Source organism: Balaenoptera acutorostrata, chromosome 5 (assembly GCF_949987535.1).
Source record: "Balaenoptera acutorostrata chromosome 5, mBalAcu1.1, whole genome shotgun sequence".
Lineage (NCBI taxonomy): Eukaryota > Metazoa > Chordata > Mammalia > Artiodactyla > Balaenopteridae > Balaenoptera > Balaenoptera acutorostrata.
Window position 1 is genome coordinate 100575060 of NC_080068.1, and position 20062 is coordinate 100595121.

At 40.6% G+C, this 20062-nt stretch overlaps 1 protein-coding gene and 1 long non-coding RNA gene across 2 annotated transcripts in view; one reads left to right on the forward strand and one right to left on the reverse strand.

The window, feature by feature from the left end:
- CD38 (CD38 molecule) overlaps window positions 1-6761 on the reverse strand; it is a 36549-nt gene extending 29788 nt beyond the window's left edge. The window contains exon 1 of the mRNA XM_007167331.2: window positions 6518-6761. Coding sequence (XP_007167393.2) covers window positions 6518-6732 — 215 coding nt within the window. The 5' untranslated portion in view covers window positions 6733-6761. The remainder of the gene's footprint in view (window positions 1-6517) is intronic.
- Window positions 6762-7216: 455 nt separating this feature from the next.
- On the forward strand, window positions 7217-19039 carry LOC103020821 (uncharacterized). Its single transcript, XR_449760.2, has 3 exons — window positions 7217-7305; window positions 17072-17183; window positions 18549-19039. It is a non-coding gene; the product is annotated as an uncharacterized LOC103020821 (long non-coding RNA).
- The last annotated feature ends 1023 nt before the right edge of the window (window positions 19040-20062 follow it).

Consider the following 20062-nt stretch of genomic DNA (forward strand, 5'->3'; position numbering starts at 1 on the left):
TAGAATCCTGAACGTATAAAGAAGAAAAACAATTCAATACAAAAAAAGGCAAAAGACAAAAATAGGCAATTCGCAGAGGAAACCAGAATACCAATAAATGCATTAAAAAAATGATCAATTATGTTAGTAATCAGGGAAACAAAAATTAGAGCCACAAAGAGATGAGCAAAATTGTTTGACAATTCCAAGTGCTGGTGAGGGTGTACAGTAACAAGTAAATTCACACTGCTTTTGTGAAAGGAAATTGATACCACAAATTTGGAGACCTGTTTGGCCATATGTAATGTGACAGACACTGTTGCTTCCCAACCCAAATAGATATTCCTCACCCTTCTTCCCTACTGGCAAAGCATGTCTCCTATCATAGTGATTCCAAATATCAAATACTCACTTCGCAAGCCTCCTCTACAGTTTGGGCAGCCATGTGAGCCAATTCTGGCTAATGAGATTCAAGGGGAAGCACAGAGGCAGTTGAGGAAGGGCTTCTGGGAAAGATGCTATTTCCTGATAAAGAGACTTGCAAGGAGGGCACTCTTGCCCATTCTCCTGCTCTCTGTTCCTGGGTATCACTCTCTAAGGACATAATGCCTGGAACTGCAGATGCCATCTTGTGACAAGAAGTTCAAGGATGAAAGCCACCCTAGGGAGATGGAGGAGTGAAAGGTCCTGGGCCATCAGTGAGCTGCTGAACCTACCCAAGGACCACCCCACTTCTGATAGCTTGTTATGTGTATATATAAAAAATCTCTTGCTTTAAACCTCTTACAGTTGAGTATTCTTTTACTTGCAGCCAAAAGCATCTTAATTGGTACACCCATTGTTATGGGCTAAATTGTGTCCCCTAAAAGGTGTTGAAGTCCTAACTCCCAGTCCCTCAGAATGTGACTTTATTTGGAAATAAGATCTTTGCAGAAGATCAAGTTAAGGTGAGAGTAAGGGTGACCCTTAATCCAATATGACCAGGGTCCTTAGAAAGGGAGGAAACTTGGACCCAGAGACAGACACACACAGAAGGAAGAACACGTGAAGACACAGAGAGAACATCATCTGCTAGGCAAGGAATGCGCAAGGCTTCTAGAAATGAGAGAGTCAGGTAACAGAGTCTTCCTCACAGCCCTCAGAAAGAGTCAACACTTCTGACACCTTGATTTCAGACTTCTGGCCTCCAGAACTGTGAGACAATAAATTCCCACTGTTTAAGCCACCCAGTTTGTGGTACTTTGTTGTGGCAGCTCTAGCAAATTAATACACCCAGTAAAGGTGAAAATGACATACTCTATGAATTAGAATTATGAATTCTGCCTCTAGGTAAACATCTTAGAAAAAAATCATAAGCACAAGTAGACATGTATGTTTTAGCAACGTTTATGTCAGCAAAAACTGAGAATAAGGGAATCTATTAATAAGTAGGATACGGTCATTCAGCAGGGTACTATACAGCAGTTAAAATTAATGAACTAGTGCTTATATAGCAACATGAATAAATCTCTAAAATAATGTAATCAAAATCACCAAAACATATTGGTAAGTGGAAAAAGCAAAGTTTATTCTACAGGGCAAAAACACAAAATAAATACAAATTAAAATTAAAATTCAGTAACATCTTCCCTTATCAGATTGGCAAAAATCAGAAAGTTTGAAAACATCCTGTGTAGTGAATGTATGAGGAAATAAACTCTCATTGCCTCATGAAGAGAATTGCCTCATAAAGAGAAATCTGGCTACGTTTTCAAAATGTAAAATGGCATATTTTTTGACTTAGTGATTTGCTTCTAGGATTCTATCTTACATCTCCAAGTATTTTATTGCAGCATGGTTTGAAATATATTGCAAAAGTTTTAAAACAACCTAAATGTCCATCAGTACAAGTCTAGAATATGGTAAATCTATACAGTGGAATATTATTAGAATGAGACAGAACTACACTGATAATCAAGATAAACTGTTAAGTGAAAAAAAAGTGAGACAGAGAAGAGAGGATGTGTATAGAAAAAAAGAATATATGAATATAGGCTTATACAGTCAGAGAACATTTCTAGAAAGATACAAGTGAAACAAGTAGTATTTGCCTCTGAGAAAGAAGAAAAGAAAATTGAGGGGAGAGGTATTTTGATTTTTATCTATAGCATGTTATTTCTTTAAAAACTAGGGAATAAAAGATCTGACAGAAATATGACAAAAGTTTTATTGTCTGTTAATTCTGCACAATGTGTAAATGGCTAGTTGTAACATTGTTCCATGAATACTTCAGTGCATTTAACACTTTCATAATTTAACACGTTTAATTTTTTTAAAGAAAAGAATGGAGAGGAGATATGAACTGGGGAATAAGGAATATTGAAGAAGGAGAAAGTGGTCCCTTGAATAGGAAGAATGAAGAAAACTAGACCTGTCAAATACAAAAAGTACAATTTTTAGCTGTAAAGGGATATGTTCATAACCTTGGTTTCCAAAGCACCTTTTAAAATTTTTACCAAGAAGTATTAAAACATGAAATCACATCCCCAAAATGCGATTAATTGTCTTTCATCTAAGTCTCACATATTCCTTTGTAGTTTTAAATCTCTCCCAGTTTCAACTGTATGTCTTCCGTCTTTCTTTACTCTTAAAGAATCCCCAAGGAGATCTCATTACTGCTCTAGACAACTTAATTCATAAACAGATGTTTACTCCTAGAAACCAAGATAATGCAGGAAGCAATTTTATTATGAATTTCACAATATTTACACCATGAGGTACCAAAACCAGAAATGACTTTATAACATTGGCTTATTAGTCATAATAAGAGAAAACAAACCTTTGAACTATATCAAGACAAATATGGACCATGGCCAAGTAACTGTGTTGGGGGAATTGTTAATATCTCGTCAAATCAAGCTTTACTAATTGCTTCAAAACATCCAAAGACTAAAGATGTAGGCAGCTTTCTGCTATGTGGATATGTCATGTTTGATACAGCAGGTAAGAAGTGGAGAACTAAATTTAGCAATTCTTGAAATGCCTCATTGTAGAAGAAATTTGAATTATGTCTATAAAACTAATAAGCTGAAGCCATTCATTTAAGCAGGTATATAGCTTTCTTTTGTGAAGCTCCTTACTTTTTTTTTTTTAAATGTGGTATGCCCCACTGTTTAGAATTCCACTTGGGGGGGTAAGTGATTTTGTATTCTTTGCTATATTTTAAAAGTATTTTTCCAAGTATTCTAAAATGGGCATGTTTTATTTTTATAATTAGAAAAAAATGTCATTGGAAGAAAAAAGAATGTCATTCTCACGCTCAATTTATTCTTCAAGTTTCTGACCTCAGTTTTCACTTTCTTTTTTGTCTTTAATAACAAGATTCTCATCATCCCCCCACTTCCAGAGCAGGTATTTACTAGTGATATTTTTTTGAAAAAGATGAGCCCCTATTCCCCACTCATATCATCTATGAAAACTCGTGAATATAATCAATCCTTCCCTTCCAAGCCCTTAGTCTTTGAAACACACACACACACACACACACACACACACAAACAAACACACAGGAAAACAATTCTTGATTCATCTCTCATTCAGTTTCCTGTTTTGTTCTCACCATCTTGCATCTGTTCTTTCCACCACAGCTCATTTAAAGAAAATTTTGTCCTGGTTGTTTTCTAACCTGATCTAGGTCTAAGGCAAGAAATAGATCTTTAACGGCAAGAAAAAATGCACGACCACTTCTAAATTCATTTATTGCAAAAAATCTCTTAACTGACCAGTATTTAACTGAACCACTTTCTGTTCTCTCTGTACAAGTTGCCTATCTTCTACACAATTAATAGGCTACTTCTAGTATCCCCAAGAACTTTCATTTTCACTCACTTGGTTGTTTATTTACCTATTCTTGAATATGTTTATGCTTGTTGTTTTTGCTTTAATTATATGCTTTCATTAAATTGTTCATAAATAAATTGGATAAGTGGAAAAAGAAAAAACATGTTTTCTATGAAAACTAAGTTGAATTTTTTGGTAAAAATGACCCAGGTAGTCACTTTAAAAATGTTTCTGAATTTGATATTGGTAGGACAATTGTCAAAGACCTTAGGAAACTGTAGAAATCTAGAAGCATTCTTTTTATATATATATATATAAATTTATTTATTTTATTTTTGGCTGCGTTGGGTCTTCATTGTCACATGCAGGCTTTCTCTAGTTGGTCCTTCTCTAGTTGCTGCGAGCGGGGGCTACTCTTCGTTGTGGTGCGCGGGCTTCTTATCACGGTGGCTTCCCTTGTTGAGGAGCAAGGGCTCTAGGCACACGGGCTTCAGTAGCTGTGGCACGCGGGCTTAGTAGTTGTGGCTCACGGGCTCTAGAGCGCAGGCTCAGTAGTTGTGGTACACGGGCTTAGTTGCTCTGCAGCATGTGGGATCTTCCCGGACCAGGGCTCGAACCCATGTCTCCTGCCCAGGCAGGCAAATTCCTAACCACTGCATCACCAGGGAAGCCCAGGAAGCATTCTTTACTTAGACAACTTCTCAGTGGACTTTAAAGAAGCTGGCTCTCAAGCCCCAATTTCTTCCATCTTGAATCCCTCCTTATCCATCCAACCAGCACACTATTTCTGCTCTCCTTTCCAGCAAGACCCCTGGCGAGAGCTGTCTATGTACAGTCTCCAATTCCTCTCTTCCCATCTTTTTCTTGAATCCATTCCAGGCAGGCTTTCACCATGACCACTCTTCTAAAACTGATTTTGTCAAAGTCATCAATCCATTGGTCAATTTTCAGTTTCCATCTTACTTAACCAGTCGGAATCACTTGAATAAGACAATTAACACTTCCTCCTTATGAAACATCTGCTTGAATTTCTATGCACAGTTGACTTCCACATTTATATCTCCAGCCCAGACCTCTCCCTAGTACCCTAGACTCATAGAAACCAGCTTCCTATTCAATACCTGCACTTGAATGACAATGGACATTGCAAAACTAATATGTACAAAGCCAAACCAGTGGTTCCTTTCCCAACTTGTTTCATCCCTGTCTTTCCCTTTCTGACAAAAGGGAAAGGGAAATTCATTTTTCTGGTAACTCAGCCCACAAATCTTGGAGTTTTTGTTGTTTCTTCTTTTTCTCTAACATCCCATACACAAGTCCATAGCAAATCACAAGGAATCTACTTTCAAAATGTATCCAGAATATTTCTCCTTCTCATCACCATCCATCACTATCCAAGTCGCAATCACCTCTCACCTGAACTGCTACAAGAACTCTAAATGGCCTCCATGCTTCTGTCCTTGCCCCACTACCATCTATTTTCAACCCCGCAGCCAGAAGGATCCCTTAAATAAGGTGTCAGACAGTGGTACATGCTCTATACATCCTTATTCATTACTAGTGGATATATCCTATATCTTAAGGACAAAAAGAACCATAAAGACATTTAGACATTTTGTTAGTAATAATAATAATAATAATAATAATAATAATCATACATACCTATAATTATTTGTATATATGAAAGCGAACACATAATTATATTAATGTTATTAGGAACCAAGCTTTTTAGTGTCAGAGAAAAGAGATACAAACATAAAATTTAGGAATTCCCTGATGCGTCTCAGGGCTCATCCCCTGGGATCGCGGGTGTTTGGAGGCGGAACTGATCTCAGGCACACAGATGAAAATCACGGCTCCCCTGCCCGCCTTTGACAGCCTGAGAAGCAACTTTTTACTTCCCAGCTTATTCTGCTTTATGTACAACTTCGAAAAATGAGTTTTCCGGGTGAAACCAAGCCCTGAGAACGGAAGTCAAGAAAGCGGTTCACTATGGGGAGAGATTAGAAGCTAGGAGGGAGAGGGCCCGAGGAACCTTCCGGAAAGGTTCCGTAGACTGATGTGGGTGGTGTTTCTAGGCTCTGAACGGATTCATTAAGCAGATGCGCTTTACCGTGTGTTTTATCTTTAAAAAAATGTTAAGTTGTTACAGCTTTGTTTTGATTTGTTATTGGATGCTGTGGTCACATTCATTTCAGGGCCACAAAAAGAATCGGGATGCTGTTTTATAGTAATGAATGAAACTACTTTCAGTGATCGGGCCCTTCAGACATCATCCTCCCACCTCAGGCTCCGCAAGCCACTTCACCAGCTGTCTGTAACTGTCCGGGGCACTTTTGGGTCAGAGATGGCGAACGCAAACCCCATGAAATGTAGGAAACGCCAGCAACTCCCCGGCTTCCCGGCCGAGTGGGGCTGCGGTCCCACATGGGGCCGGGGGCCGGGCGTCTCTGGCAGGTGTCCGCCAGTTGAGCGGAAGGGCCAAGGAGCGGCGCGCTCGCCCCCGCCCGCCCGCACCTCTGGGGACTGGCGCGCGGAGTCGCGAGCCCGGGGTCCCTACTCAGCACTGCCCCGCGGGCTCTCAGCTGCCTCGCAACACTCGATGCTTTGTTTCAGGCAATCCAGACGGCTACTCGGAGCGCCCTGGGCGGCTGTGCGCGGCTGTGCCCGGCCACCACCGCGCGCGGTGCCCCGCCATGCGCCGAAGACGCCAACCCACCTGAGCGCCGGCTGCACCAGCTGCGTGTAGTTGTAGCATCGCTCCAGGACGATTTCTTGAAAATGGGCAGTGCTGCCCGTCCCGTTCCACTTCATGTGCTCGGACGAGCGGCGCCGCATCCGGATTCCGACCACCACCGCGATGACCCCCGCCGCCAGAAGACATAGAAACACGCAGAGACAGATCTTGGCTTTCTTGGGTCTGGGGTCGGCCATGGGGTCCAACGCGGGTCGCCCGGGGGGAAGTTGGAGAAGAGGCTGCTGGAGGCTGGGCAGGCAGGGAGGAGAGAGCTAGCCCGGTTCTGAAACTGCACTTCCCCTTTATCTCTCACTTGCCTTTCCTCCGCTTCCTTTCCCACCCCTATCCCCCCCTTCAAAGTTCTTCGATCGCGGTCGCTCGACCAACAAGGATTTCAAGGTCTTCAAAAGCCTTCAGCACCTACTACAGCCGCTCACTGAGCAGAGAGCCACCACCTTGACCTTACTTGGCAGGCGCTCGAAGAACAGCGGGAGTGCAGCCTTGTACTCCTCAGCTGGCTCCCTTGATCAAGCCGCACTTCACACTTTACCCACACCTGCTTCCTGGACAGCGTCAAGGCGACCGTCTGCCTCCGCACCTGTGTACATGCAATGCCTTCTGCCCGCAAAGAAAGGCTCTACCTCTACTTATAACGTTGAGGAAGACCAGCTCAGCCCCCTGTAAAGGCTCTACTTAAGCCTTATGCCTTCTCTCCATCGGCATCAGATTAAGCTATGGGTTCAAACTGAGCTCTGGCTGGGTGATGTGGGGTAAGTTACTTGACCTCTCTGTGCTTCAGATGTAAAGTGGACACCATAGCAGTACTCACTTCATGGGGTTGTTAGGAGGATTAAATGAGCTCATATTTAGGAAGTGTTTAGCCTGGCACGTGGTGAGCACTCACTAAGTGTTAGCTATTCCTACCTGCTCCCTGAGGCTGCGGAGGGGATGCAGTTTTGTAATCCATGAGGTGTTGCTGGGAAGTGTCTGGCATGCAGTAAGTACTCAAAGTAGTGGTTGAATAAATAATCCAGTAGCTTTTCCCAGATGCCCCCTGCATCTCCTCTCTCAGGGTTTCCTCGCACTAGGAGCATCTGTGACATTTCAGCAGAGACCTAGGGCAAGTGGAAGATCAAGCCAAGAGACTTCTTGGGGCAAACAGTTTCCAGACAGAGGGGAGAGCAGGTGCAAATACCCTGAGGCAGAAAAGCCCTTGGCCTGTTCCAGGAGCAGCAAGCATGCCATTGGAGCTGGGATGCAAGAGTGAGCGAGGCAGAGCAGGAGAGAAGTTCAGAGGGTAGGAGGAGGCCAGGTCACCCATGGCCCTGTAGGACAAGATAGGACTTCTTGGACTGTGAATTTTATTTTTAACCTATTCAAGGTCACTGAGTGACTTGATCAGGCATGACATTTTAAAGGCTCAATCTGGCTTCTGCATTGAGGACGAAATGTGGGAAAGCAAGGATAGAAAGATGGAGACCAGTTATGATGACTTTAACCAGGAGAGTAGTAATAAGAGCAACAAAGAAAAAAGGAAGTTGGATTCTTGATGTAGTTTGAAAGCATAAGCAATGGCATTTACCGATGAGTTGGATGTGGGGTTTACCAGAAAGAGAGGGGTCTAAGATGATGTCAGGAATTTTGGCTTGAGTAACTGACCAGAGAAAGGACAGCATTGCCATGTATAGCAAAGAGAGAATTAGGGGTGAAATAGATTTGGTTTGGGGGAAAAGGCATGAAGCAAGAATTTGGTTTTGGAGGTGTTAAGTTTGAGATGCCTATTAGATTCCCAAGAGGAGACACTGAGTAGCTAATTGGGTATAAGTATCTCGTATTCAGGCAAGAGGTCAGCCCTGGAGACAAAAATAAGGGAGCCTTTCACATATAATTAGTTTTTAAAGCCAAGAGGATAAATGAGATCATGTAGAGAGTGTCTGCAGACACAGAAGGAAAGGGTTCCACCATGGGGCATGTGTGTAGAGAGGTCAGAAAGATGAGGAGAGCTCCTGCAAAAAGAACTGGGCGGAGCGACCCCTGACACCAGAGGGAGGGCCACTTGGGAGTTACTGGTGCAGTTGGCAAGAGCAGTTTTAGAGGAATGTCAAGGACAAAGCCGGATGCGGGTAGGTTGATGAGAGTATGTGAGAAGAGAAGGTGGCTTCAGTAAGTTGGTTGACTTTTTTTGGAAGAGCCTTTTTTGTCGAAAGGAACTGAGGACATGATATTGAGCAGAGACCTGTATAATGTGTTTGTAGGATGACAGTATAACCCAGTGAACAGGCAACTGATAATGCAGGAGAGGGGAAATTGCTGGAGCAGAAAAGTTCGCGTGTAGGTGAGAGGAATCCCAGGCATGAGCTGGTGTGGCAGGTGCTCCACCCTCAAGGAAGGAAGGTAGAGGACATGGCTTTACGGGAGGAGGGCTGGTGGATTTGCTGACAGCGACGACGCGTGGACAGTTGCTTCTGACTGCTTCTCAGTGAATAGAGAAAGTCACCTGCTGAAAGTGGGTGGGGCCAGTGCAGCTCAGGAGATCAGGAGGGAGGATGGGGTGGGGACATCAGAGGTTCCCAGGGTGTTGTTAAGGGGTCAGGAATCTAAAAAGAGGCCAGTCAGCGAGGGTTTCCTTCTTTTAAGCCACGCTTTGTGAAGATGTAGCTTTTGAAACCTAACTCTGGATACTTTACCCACACCAACTCCCTGCTTGCTCTAGACACAGAAAGCAGGCATGGAAGCCTCCAGCCTCCAGGGGCACCTCGCCCCCCAGCCCCTATGGCACTCCAGTCCTGGGGCCCTTCTCTCTGTCTCCAACCAACCCAAGCTCTTCCCTGATGCTGAGCCTTCACAGATGCCATTACCTCCGCAACTCGTCCCCACCCCTACCCAACCCCTGCTGATCTCCTTCAATGTGACTTCCTCAGAAAGCCTTTCCTGACCCCATTGAGCTCCCAAACTGAGTTAGGTCTCCAAGTTGTACACTTTCCTAGCAGAAGAACACAGATGCCAGTGGATCTCCTGGGACAATACAGAACCCAAAAGCTCTGGTGTGGATCACCCAGACCAGAGAATTTCTTCAATGTGTCCTCTCCAACTAGACCAGGGTTTGCTTGAGACTAGGTCTGCAGGAATTAAGACATCAAAAACAAAACTTATGGTTACCAAAGGGGAAAGGGAGGGGGGAGAGATAAATTAGGAGTATGGGATTGACAGATACATACTGTTACAGATTAACAGATACATACTTACATATATATAAAATAGATAAGCAATGAGGATTAACAATTAACACAAGGAACAATATTCAATACCTTGTAATAATCTATAATGGAAAATAATCTGAAAGAAATACATATACATAACCAAATCACTTTGCTATACACCTGAAACTAACACAAAATTGTAAATCAACTGTATTTCAATAAAAAAAAAAGCCTCAACATATTTCCCGAAGTGGAAATTTAATTGCCCATATTCTTCAACCATAATATTATAACAATAGAAATCATGATCAAAAAGTTAATTTTATAAAAAGAAAAAAAGAACACAGTCTCTCTGATCAGGTAGACCTGAGCGATCCCTGCCACATGGGCAAGTAACAAAACTTCTCTGAAGGACAAGTTCCTCTTCTATAGAGTCAGCTTAAAATTATCTGCATGCATCACTGAATTATTTTGAGCATTGAATCAGGTAACATATAGAGAGAATAGCTGAGTGACCCCTTAGCAAGTATTCAACAAAGAAGCACTAATAAGAGGGGAGCTGCGTGCGGACAGGAAGGATGGCGGTGAGTCAGAGTAGATATTCGGAAGGCTTTGGAGAGACAGTGACACTAGATGAGGCTGTGGAAGGGCAAGGAAGGTTTGCAAAAGGGGGAGAGACATGGAAACAGAGCTGTAGGGTGAACTGGGGGCAGACGTTGGGATGTCTGGGGCACCAGAGGAGTGACCACCCCCAGGCCACACACCTGGTTAGTGGAAGTGCTGGTCCTAGAATGTGGGTTTCAAGTTCTTTTTTTCCTTGGTCAGATTCATTAGTCATTTTTAAATCATGCAAGTAATACAATCACATTTTAAAAATTGGAAATAGAGAAAAGAAGAACATTGCCTCTACTCCCATTCCAAAATCCTAACCCAACAACCATTAGCATTTTGGTATTTCTCCTTCCAGCCTTTTTTACTAATCTCTGACAGCTTTAAAAGTAGTTATAATATAATTATATATTATATATTAAGATATATATTAATCTTATTAATATATATATATTAAGATATATATTAATTATATATTATATATATAATTATATATATATATTATATATTAAGATATATATTAATCTTATTAATATATATATTAATATATATATATTATATATTATATAATTATATATTATATTTTATATATATTTATTTATTTATTTATTTAAATTTCTTCTCTTTCCTCCTCACTGTGCAAATGTGGTCCCTGGCAGGCCATATATATCCTTTCCCAAAACACTAAGCCCAGGCTCAAATCCCAACTCTCCATCCCTAGGTAGCTCTTGGAGCTGCACATCTTATCTGGTACTCTCCCAGTGTTCAGCTGGCTGTAAGAACCTGGGAGTGTACGCATAAAGCAAAGAGCAGCCAACTTCCGCGCGGTACAGCCTCTAGAAAAGGGGCTTCCTCCTCTCCCCACGCCTCTCACCACAAGCCCAGCTCCACAAGAGCCCATGTTTTGTCCTAGCACCAGGACAATGCCTAGTATGCAGTTGGCACTCAAGCAATGCCTGCAAAATGAACAACTCCCTCTCCATCAGATTCACCAGCTAAAACCCACCCATCAGTGGGCATCTGTTGTTCATCTGAGAAGTAAAGTGCAGTGTTGAAGGGAGGGGAGGGGAGAGGCTATGATTAATTACATAATTCTTCTTTTTCCTCCTTCAGTAATAATTACCAACATCAATTAGTGTCGAATACTTTGTGTACAATAGCCTACAGTATTGTCATCATGTAAATATTTTATTATTCCCATATTGCAGATGAGGAATCGGAGCCTTAGAAAGGTAAGCAATTTGGCCAAAGTTAGTTAAGCAAGAAGGGTTTTGAACCGAGACAATCTCATTTCAAGCCTGTCCTACCAACCCTACCTCTATGTCCTTAGGCAGCAGATAGTTAATGGGTTCTCACTCTGTGCTGGCCCAGAGTTGACAGACTCAACTTGTTCTCACAGAGGATTTGTGGTCCAGCGTGAGAACTTCTGGAAGCATGTTCTTGGGCATGCATCCATGGCAGCCATGAGGCTCTGAGCATCTCCAGGAAGCTCAGGGTGGACTTGTTTTCCTAGGAAGGCGTTTGTCTCCCTAACGTGTTTTCAAGTCAGAAGAAGGGTGAATAGATGCTGAATGTCAAAAACAGAAACGCCCACTCATTGATGTCAAACACAGCACAGCCTGTCATCTGGGTTTTTTTTCTTCTCGTAGTCTTGCGAAAAGGAAAGCTGCATGATTTCTCCTCCCATATCTTGAAACATAACAAGGCCACGTCATTCACTCTTTATTCTGTATTTTCAATGAAACGGATTTAATAAGACTTGGCAGAATGCCTTGGATTGCTTTTAATTCACTTGAGCTGTCTGCTCTTCTTGTAGTGCCCTGGCTGGCTTGTTATGATAAATCAACACAGCCACTTCCTCAGTTAGGGCTAACCTTAGCCTAACAGATTCGGCAGTTTCTCAGCTCTCCCCACACTCCACCTCCTTCATCTCGTTCCTTGCTGTTTCCTGAACTTTCAGATGACAGCTTACACACCCCATGTCTAGAGTCTTTTACAAGCTCTCACATTCCTGTCATGAGTTTCCATATGCACCCTACACTTCCTGGTTGTTTTTTCTGTTCATTTGTTTGTTTTGGGTCAGTTTCCTCATTCCTCTTGCCCTACACTAGACTTTAATTCGAAGCAGTCTTTTTCTCAGGTATGATCCCAATGACTAGCAAGTCTCTGAGGCCTAGTAGACACTACAAAACTGCATGTTGATGAATATCACACTTCAGTGCAAATCTTTCTTCGTTCATTCATATATTCATCCATTCATGCATTAAATATTCACCGAGCACCTACTATGTTCCATGAACTGTTTCATTTTTTTTACCTCTTTTCCCCAGTTTTATTGAGAAATAATTGACATACATCACTGTATACGTTGAAGGCATTTCCATGAACTGTCTGAGGTACTGGGTATACAGCAGTTTAAAAAATTCAATCCTTATGGAACTTATATTCTAACGGGAGGGGGCAGGCATATAATGGACAAAATCTGTAAGTAAACCATAAGGCATGTGAAGTAACGATGAGAGCTAGGAAACAAAATAATCAGGGAATGAGATAAGGACAAGGGAGGTGGGAGGAAGGATTGCAACATTGGAATGATGACTAAGGAAAGTCTCACTGAGAAGATGATATCTGAGTAAGGATCTGAAGAAGGTGGGGTAGCCACATGATATGGGGGGAAATAGGGTCCCAGCAGAGGGAAGAAAAGATCAAGGTCAGATAAGAGGTGCCAGGTGCAGAGAGAGCAAGGTGGGAGGAAGTGGGAGAAGAGGCTGGAGATGTGATGGCATGTGTGTGGGGTAGGGGGGTAGATGGACACTCACGGTGCAGAAGAGTGACATTATCTGACTTGGTTTTTATCAGGCTTACTCTGGCTGCTTGCTGAGAATAAACTAAAGTGGGTGAGAGCAGAAGCAGGGAGAACGTTTAGGAGGCTATGATGCCGTAATCCAGACGGGAGATGATGGTGGCTTGAACCAGGTTGACTTCAGCGGATGTTGGTTGAATTGTGGATATATTTTGAAGGCAGAACTGAGAATTGTTTATGGAGTAAAGAGACGAAGAGAGGGACTTTCTTGGCAGTCCAGTGGTTAAGACTCTGCACTTCCACTGCAGGGGTTACAGGTTTGATCCCTGGTCAGGGAACTAAGATCCCACATGCCGTGCAGTGCAGCTGAAAAAAAAAAAAAGAGAAAGAGAGAAAAAGAGAGAGGTCAAAGACAACTCCAAGGATTCTTGGCTTGAGCAGCAGGAAGGCTGGAGATGTCATTCACTGAGCTGCAGAAGACAATGAAAGAAGAATTCATTTGGAGAGTGTTAAATTTGAGATGCCCATCACATGCCCAAGTGAAAACATCGAGGAGACAAACATCATGCCAGGCTTTACAAATATTAACCCATTCAATCCCCGTAACAATCCATGAGATAGGGAGCATTCTTGGCCCCATTTTACAGGGGAAGACTGAGACTCAGAAAGAATGAGTGACTTACCCAAGGTCACCAAGCCAGGGGGTAGTGGAACTGGGCAACTGGGATTCAAACCCAAGCCATGGGGTGCAGAATGCATGCTCTTCTACACCATACTGCCTCTTAGCTGAGAAAACACACACACACACACACACACATCCCTCATTCCAATCACTTAAGAAAATCCTTGCCATTAGCTCTGAACTGATCACTGTGGCCAGGGCCTGGCATGCTCTTATTAGACTAGGTCTGAATCTCCTGCTGCCTGAACTGGGGGGGTAGAGCCCCACATGAGGGGAAGTTCTCCACAGGACAATCAGGATATCATCCCCAGAAGAAGGGTGAATAGATGCTGAATTTCGAAGACAACAGGAAAGCACACTCATTGGTGTCAAATTTAGCCCACTCATAGCAACTTGGGCGAAGTTTATACATTAGTCATTCCGCATATGCATTTCAAACCACCCAGAATACCCCAAAAGTCATGCCAAAATTTTCTCAACGGATTTTCTTATAAGATGTTTACTTGATTCCCTGGGACACTTGTGCTTTCCATTCTTATATTCCAACACAGAGAGGCTAAAGGTCAAATATCTCAGCTGGGAGGAGGAACACATTCTTGAATATCTAAGAGGCAACTGTGAAATGATGTTTTCTCAATCTAGCATTTTTCAGAGCAGGCTAAAAACAAAATAAACAAAACACTCAAAAGAAAGCACCAAATAGAATTCATTGAAAGTAAGGGTACTGAAAATCATTCACTGATTTTCTAATTTTGTTTTGTTTTGTTTTAATAAACGAGTCTTTAGAGCCGTTTTAGATTCACAGCAAAACTGAGCAGAAAAGAATGAATTCCCATATACCCCCTTCTCCCACACATCCACTGTCTTGCCCACCCTCAACCTCCACCACCAGTGTGACACATTTGTTACAATCCAGAAACCTACATTGACACATTATAATCACCCAAAGGCCATTGTTTACATTAAGATTGATACTTGGTGTTGTATACTGAACAGGTTTTGACAAATACATGACATGTAACCACCATCATAGTATCATACAGAATAATTTCACTGCTCTAAAAATCCTCTGTGCTCCCCTATTCGTCATTCCTTTCCCCCTAACCTCTGGCAACCACTGATCTTTTTACTGTCTCCATAGTTTTCTCTTCTCCATAATGCCATATAGTTGGAATCATACAGCTTATAGACGTTTCAGATTATTATTTTTTTTCCACTTAATAACCTCCATTTAAGTTTCCTCCATGTCTTCTCATGGCTTGATAGCTCATTTGCTATTAGCACTGAATAATATTCCATTGTCTGGATGTACCACAGTTTATTTTTCCATTCCACTACTGAAGAACATCTTGGTTGTTTTGTTTTCTGAGACTAAATTTATTTCAACCTAATAAATTGTAAAATTCTGATTATTTTACTTAATAATTAGTAGTCTAAGCAAAGTTCAAATTTATCTTTTAGAAAGATATCCCTTCTTGAAAAGTAACAGCTCTACAAATAATTTTTTTTATAATATCAACTTTGTGCTCATATGTAATTTTCTAAATTAAGAAGACTATGAAGACAAAAATAAAATTACTCATAACTTCACTCAGAAATAAATATCATTAATATTAACAATTTGTTGTTATGTATATGTATACATATATATATATATATATATATATATATATATATATGATTTTCCTAACATTTATACCCTAGGATTTTAACACAGATACTTTACCCTCTTTAAAAATTCTTCAGGGAATTCCCTGGCGGTCCAGTGATGAGGACTCTGAACTCTCACTGCCAAGGGCGTGGGTTTGATCCCTGGTCAGGGAACTAAGATCCCCTCAAGCCGCGCAGTGCGGCCACAAAATTAAAAATAATAAAAATAAAACCAAAAATTCTTCATAAGTAGTATTTCTAATAATGCATAGTCTTCCATAGTATTGTCCTACCATAGTTTATTTGATCATTATCTCAATTTCAACTATTTCCAATCTTTTGCTATGCTATGATAAAAAAAAGTCCTCTGGGCACATCTCTTAAGATTTTCTTACAATAACTTCTGGAATTTGAATAAAATATTATTCTTGATGTTGGAAGATAAAGGACAAAAATCCGAAGAACTGGGAATTACGACATATTTTAAACCTATAATCATTAAAACTGGTTGGAAGAAATTTTCCCATATCAAGGTATGAGGAAGTCATTCTGTCTTATACACGATTTAACTTAAACTTTATGCTAACTAGAACAGCCTGTTTTGTGGCCTATCATAACATACATTGTACATTTGCTTTAACCATTAAAGAAAAGAATGCATTTAAAAATCAAAATGGAATAACTGTGGTCCAGGCATCCAAAATGAAGCTTGGTGGCCACTGTGGTTTCAGACACAGTCCTGCAACACTGAGAACTGAATTTTCTGAACGGATTCAGACTCAAGGACACCACCAACTATTCTCAAAACAACATCTGCTGCCAGCTGCCAACTGCAAATTTATGATCTCAAGGTCTCCCCTTGTAACTATGCAACCATTTCAGACCCCAACCAATCCTTACTTATCAAGCATCCTTACTTCTTGCCAGCTCCAATTATGATTCTTGACAAATGACATGTAATTTGGGGGGGTTTGCCTTTATAAGACTCCCCCATTTTGCAGTCCAATGGAACACAATTCAACTACTTCTTGAGCCTGAGTCTCCTGGGCTATAGTCCTCAGTTTGGCTCAAATAAGACTCTTTCCTATTCCTATTATAGATTGTTTATTGCCTATTTCCATAGACATTGTTTGATACAGTCTGCTGCTTATCAGAAAAACTCACTTGGAGTCTACTTTGGTACCAAGCATGGGCCCCTTGTGAGCACCCCTGCCCCTCCTACCCCCAGCTTCACATCACTCTTCAGGTGCTTCAGTGAGGTTTTCCTGATATCTGGATCTCCTTGTATTGGGTAATGTTCCAAAACTTTTATTTGAGCTATTATCTTAAGACTTAGAGTCTTAAGGGGGTACCAGTATATTTCCTAGGTGAAAGGGACCTAGGGGGAATTTCCTAAGCAGAGGACCTAGAGGGGAGTTCCTAGCAGGGGACCTCGGAGGAAGTTCTTAGGCAGAGGATGTAAAGGGAATTTCTAAACAAGGAACCTAGAGGGCATTTCTAGGCAGGAAAGACCTAGAGGGAACTTTGGAGTGAACTGAGTTGGCTAATCCTTTTTAATGTGGCTTAAAATTGGAAGGATTTGTACTTTACAGCAAAATGAAACGGAAAGAAAATGGAAAATTGTGTTTCTAAAGCCTACCATCTCCCAGCCACCCACTGGAACTCCAGATGAATTCATGTACAATTGAGATGGACCCAATACTTGTAAGTACAATAATTCTCTCACCCTGAAATGGCCAAGATGGGGCTCTTTTGATATTCCCAAACTGGTTTTTGTGTATGCAGTTAGAGAAAGTTAGCTTGATAAAACAGTTTTTCAAACTTCTCACCCTGAGAGAACAAAACTATTCCTAGGAGAAAGATTAAAGCTGTAACTCTTTTATCATGTCCTTGAAATGTAAACACATCCCACATTGCCTGAGACTATGGCTTTGACTCAATTAGTAGAACCTAAAACTAAAAGAAAAAAAAGGCGGGGGTTGGGGGAGGGCTTTGAAAACTCAAGCAAGTAAACTTATTCTTACTATTATTTATGAGCAAATGAGTTTTATATATTGTAAAGCGTGATTCATGACTAAGTTTTAAAATGAAAACTATGTGATCTCTATGTCTATCTAGATGTATGTATGTAAGTTACAAATATATGTTTCTACCTCTGGATGGTAAAAGAGCTGTATTTGATTGAATTAAAAACAAGTGCTTACGAATTAAATATTTCTAAACGTAACATGAAGTAGCCTAATTTTTTTTAAGGATCACAAGATGAGAAGGCGACAGCAGTAGTAGACAACTGTAACCCAAGAATCTGGGCCAGGCCTTTATGATCCATCCTACCAGTTCAGTTGAACTGTTTACCAAATGTTTGTCTCCCTATCAAAATTGAAAGCTATTGTTTTACTTCTAGCTAACTCTTGCCCCAATATACAGGATGGAAAGAAAATTCTTTAGTAACGTTGTCACAAAGTATAGCTACTGAGGGCAGTCTAACCAATTGTTAGATCTGTCATCAAATTCCCAGGTCAATACAAGACTGATATAAGCCTCTCATAATACCTGTCACCAAATTTTCAGGTCTTCCTAATGTTACCATGCACCTAGACCGACCTCCCTAACCTTTCAGGTTCAAATTTTTCAACAGATTAATATGTCCAGTCCTTGTCTGATACCATCCCCAATCCTTAGAGACCAAGCACAATAATCCCAGACTACTTTGTTCTTTCCCTTACTTAAACTGAATAAAGTCTTAAAGAGTAAAACGTGAGTAAATCATGCCAGCAACTCCCGCATGTTAAATACCGCACAAATGACTTTTGGAAAGCTTGCAAGAGAAATGACCCATGGTTTGATGTTGTGTTGACAAAACTTCCAATAAGAGCACTTTGGGAGGGGTCACTGCACTTCCCCAGATTTTGTCTTCACGTGTGATACTGAAATTGACACACCTTCCCAAGGATGGGCACATAAATGTCTTCACAGCTGGAAAATAGAAGGTTTATTTTTATTGGGTTTATGTTATGCATTGTCTGTATATAAGGAAACAGATTAACCTCCTTTTTCTCTTCATTACAGAGTCAAGAGATCCATGTTAGCAGGACACCAAGATACCTGGTGGCAAAGTCTTTTGAGAATCTTGGTTCCTAGTGCAGGAGTATGTGTAAAGAAAAATATGATTAGAAATCTATCATCACCATTGGTCAAATAGCCAAGAAGACTGCAAAAAGCATTGCAGCACAACAGACATGCCTAAACTCCTTAGCCCAAGTAATATTAGATAACAAGGTTGCCTTAGATTCTATGCTGGCTAAACAAGCAGTTGTTTGTGCTATTGCTCATATTACTTGTTGCATTTGTATCCATACCTCTGGAGAAGTTGAAATTCACCTAGAAAAAATTTCCCAAAAGATAAAATGGTTACAAGATGTAAGACAAACTGACCCTTTAAATGATCTGTTCAGTTAGCTCCCCTCAGGAATAGACAATTTTTTCTGCTTTGCTTTATAGATGATTGTCATTGTCATAGTATGTATTACTATCTTTTCCTAGCTATTAAACTACTTATGACATGTATCACTGCTTGCTTTAAGTCTTCTGCTAAAAGTACAGGTACAATCATATATATATTGAGCAGATTGTACATATGTTTTTGTATATATGATGCAGACAAAATATATACAGTTGTATATATACACACACATATATATAAATGCATAGTTTATAATTTAGTCAAAACGATTCACAAAAAAGAAAATGGTCTATAAACACTAAAGTTAATGTCACAAAAATTTACTTGTTCATTCATGTTCAAACTTCAAAACTATGCATTGAACCTACTCTATGCACCTGGCTGTGGACTATATTCTAAGAATATAAAGACTTTAAAGCCAAGGTGTCTGCCCTGTACAGGTCTATATTCTATTCTGGAGAAAGCATTCTTATTAACTAAGGATAATTGATTGTTATGCACATCATGATACAAGCTCATTGACAGAAGTGTAGTAGCAGGAGTGAGTGAATAGTGAATAAACTAAAATTAGAATTTCACTAGGTCCTCACTCATAAATTATTTTATCATATTTTACATACAGTCCTAGAGCTTGGTTTTCCAGCTACCAGCTATGAACAGCCTAAAGGTAAGAGTAAAGAAACTACCTCCGTTTTTTTTTTTAGCACTTTAATGTGTGCCTATATTATCCCATACGTGCATTATTATATGCAGTATTATCTCATTTAAATTTCACACTCAGTTAATTGTTTTTCCTTTTAGAATGATAGGGTGGCACACTGGACACCAAAAAAAAAGCTCTTGCTCAGAATTACACAAGCCAGAGTGGAATTTCAAAATCCCATTTTTTTTCAGTGTGTTTGTCTTTATTTTTCCCAGTTTTATTGAGATATAATTGGCATACATCACTGTATACATTTAAGGTGTACAGCATAATGGTCTGACTTACATATATTACAGAATGACTGCCACAGTAAGTTTAGTTAGCTTCCATCATCTCATACAGATACAAAAAAAAGAGAGAGAAAGCAAAAAGAGAAAAAATATTTCCTCGTGATGAGAACTCTTAGGAGTTTCATGT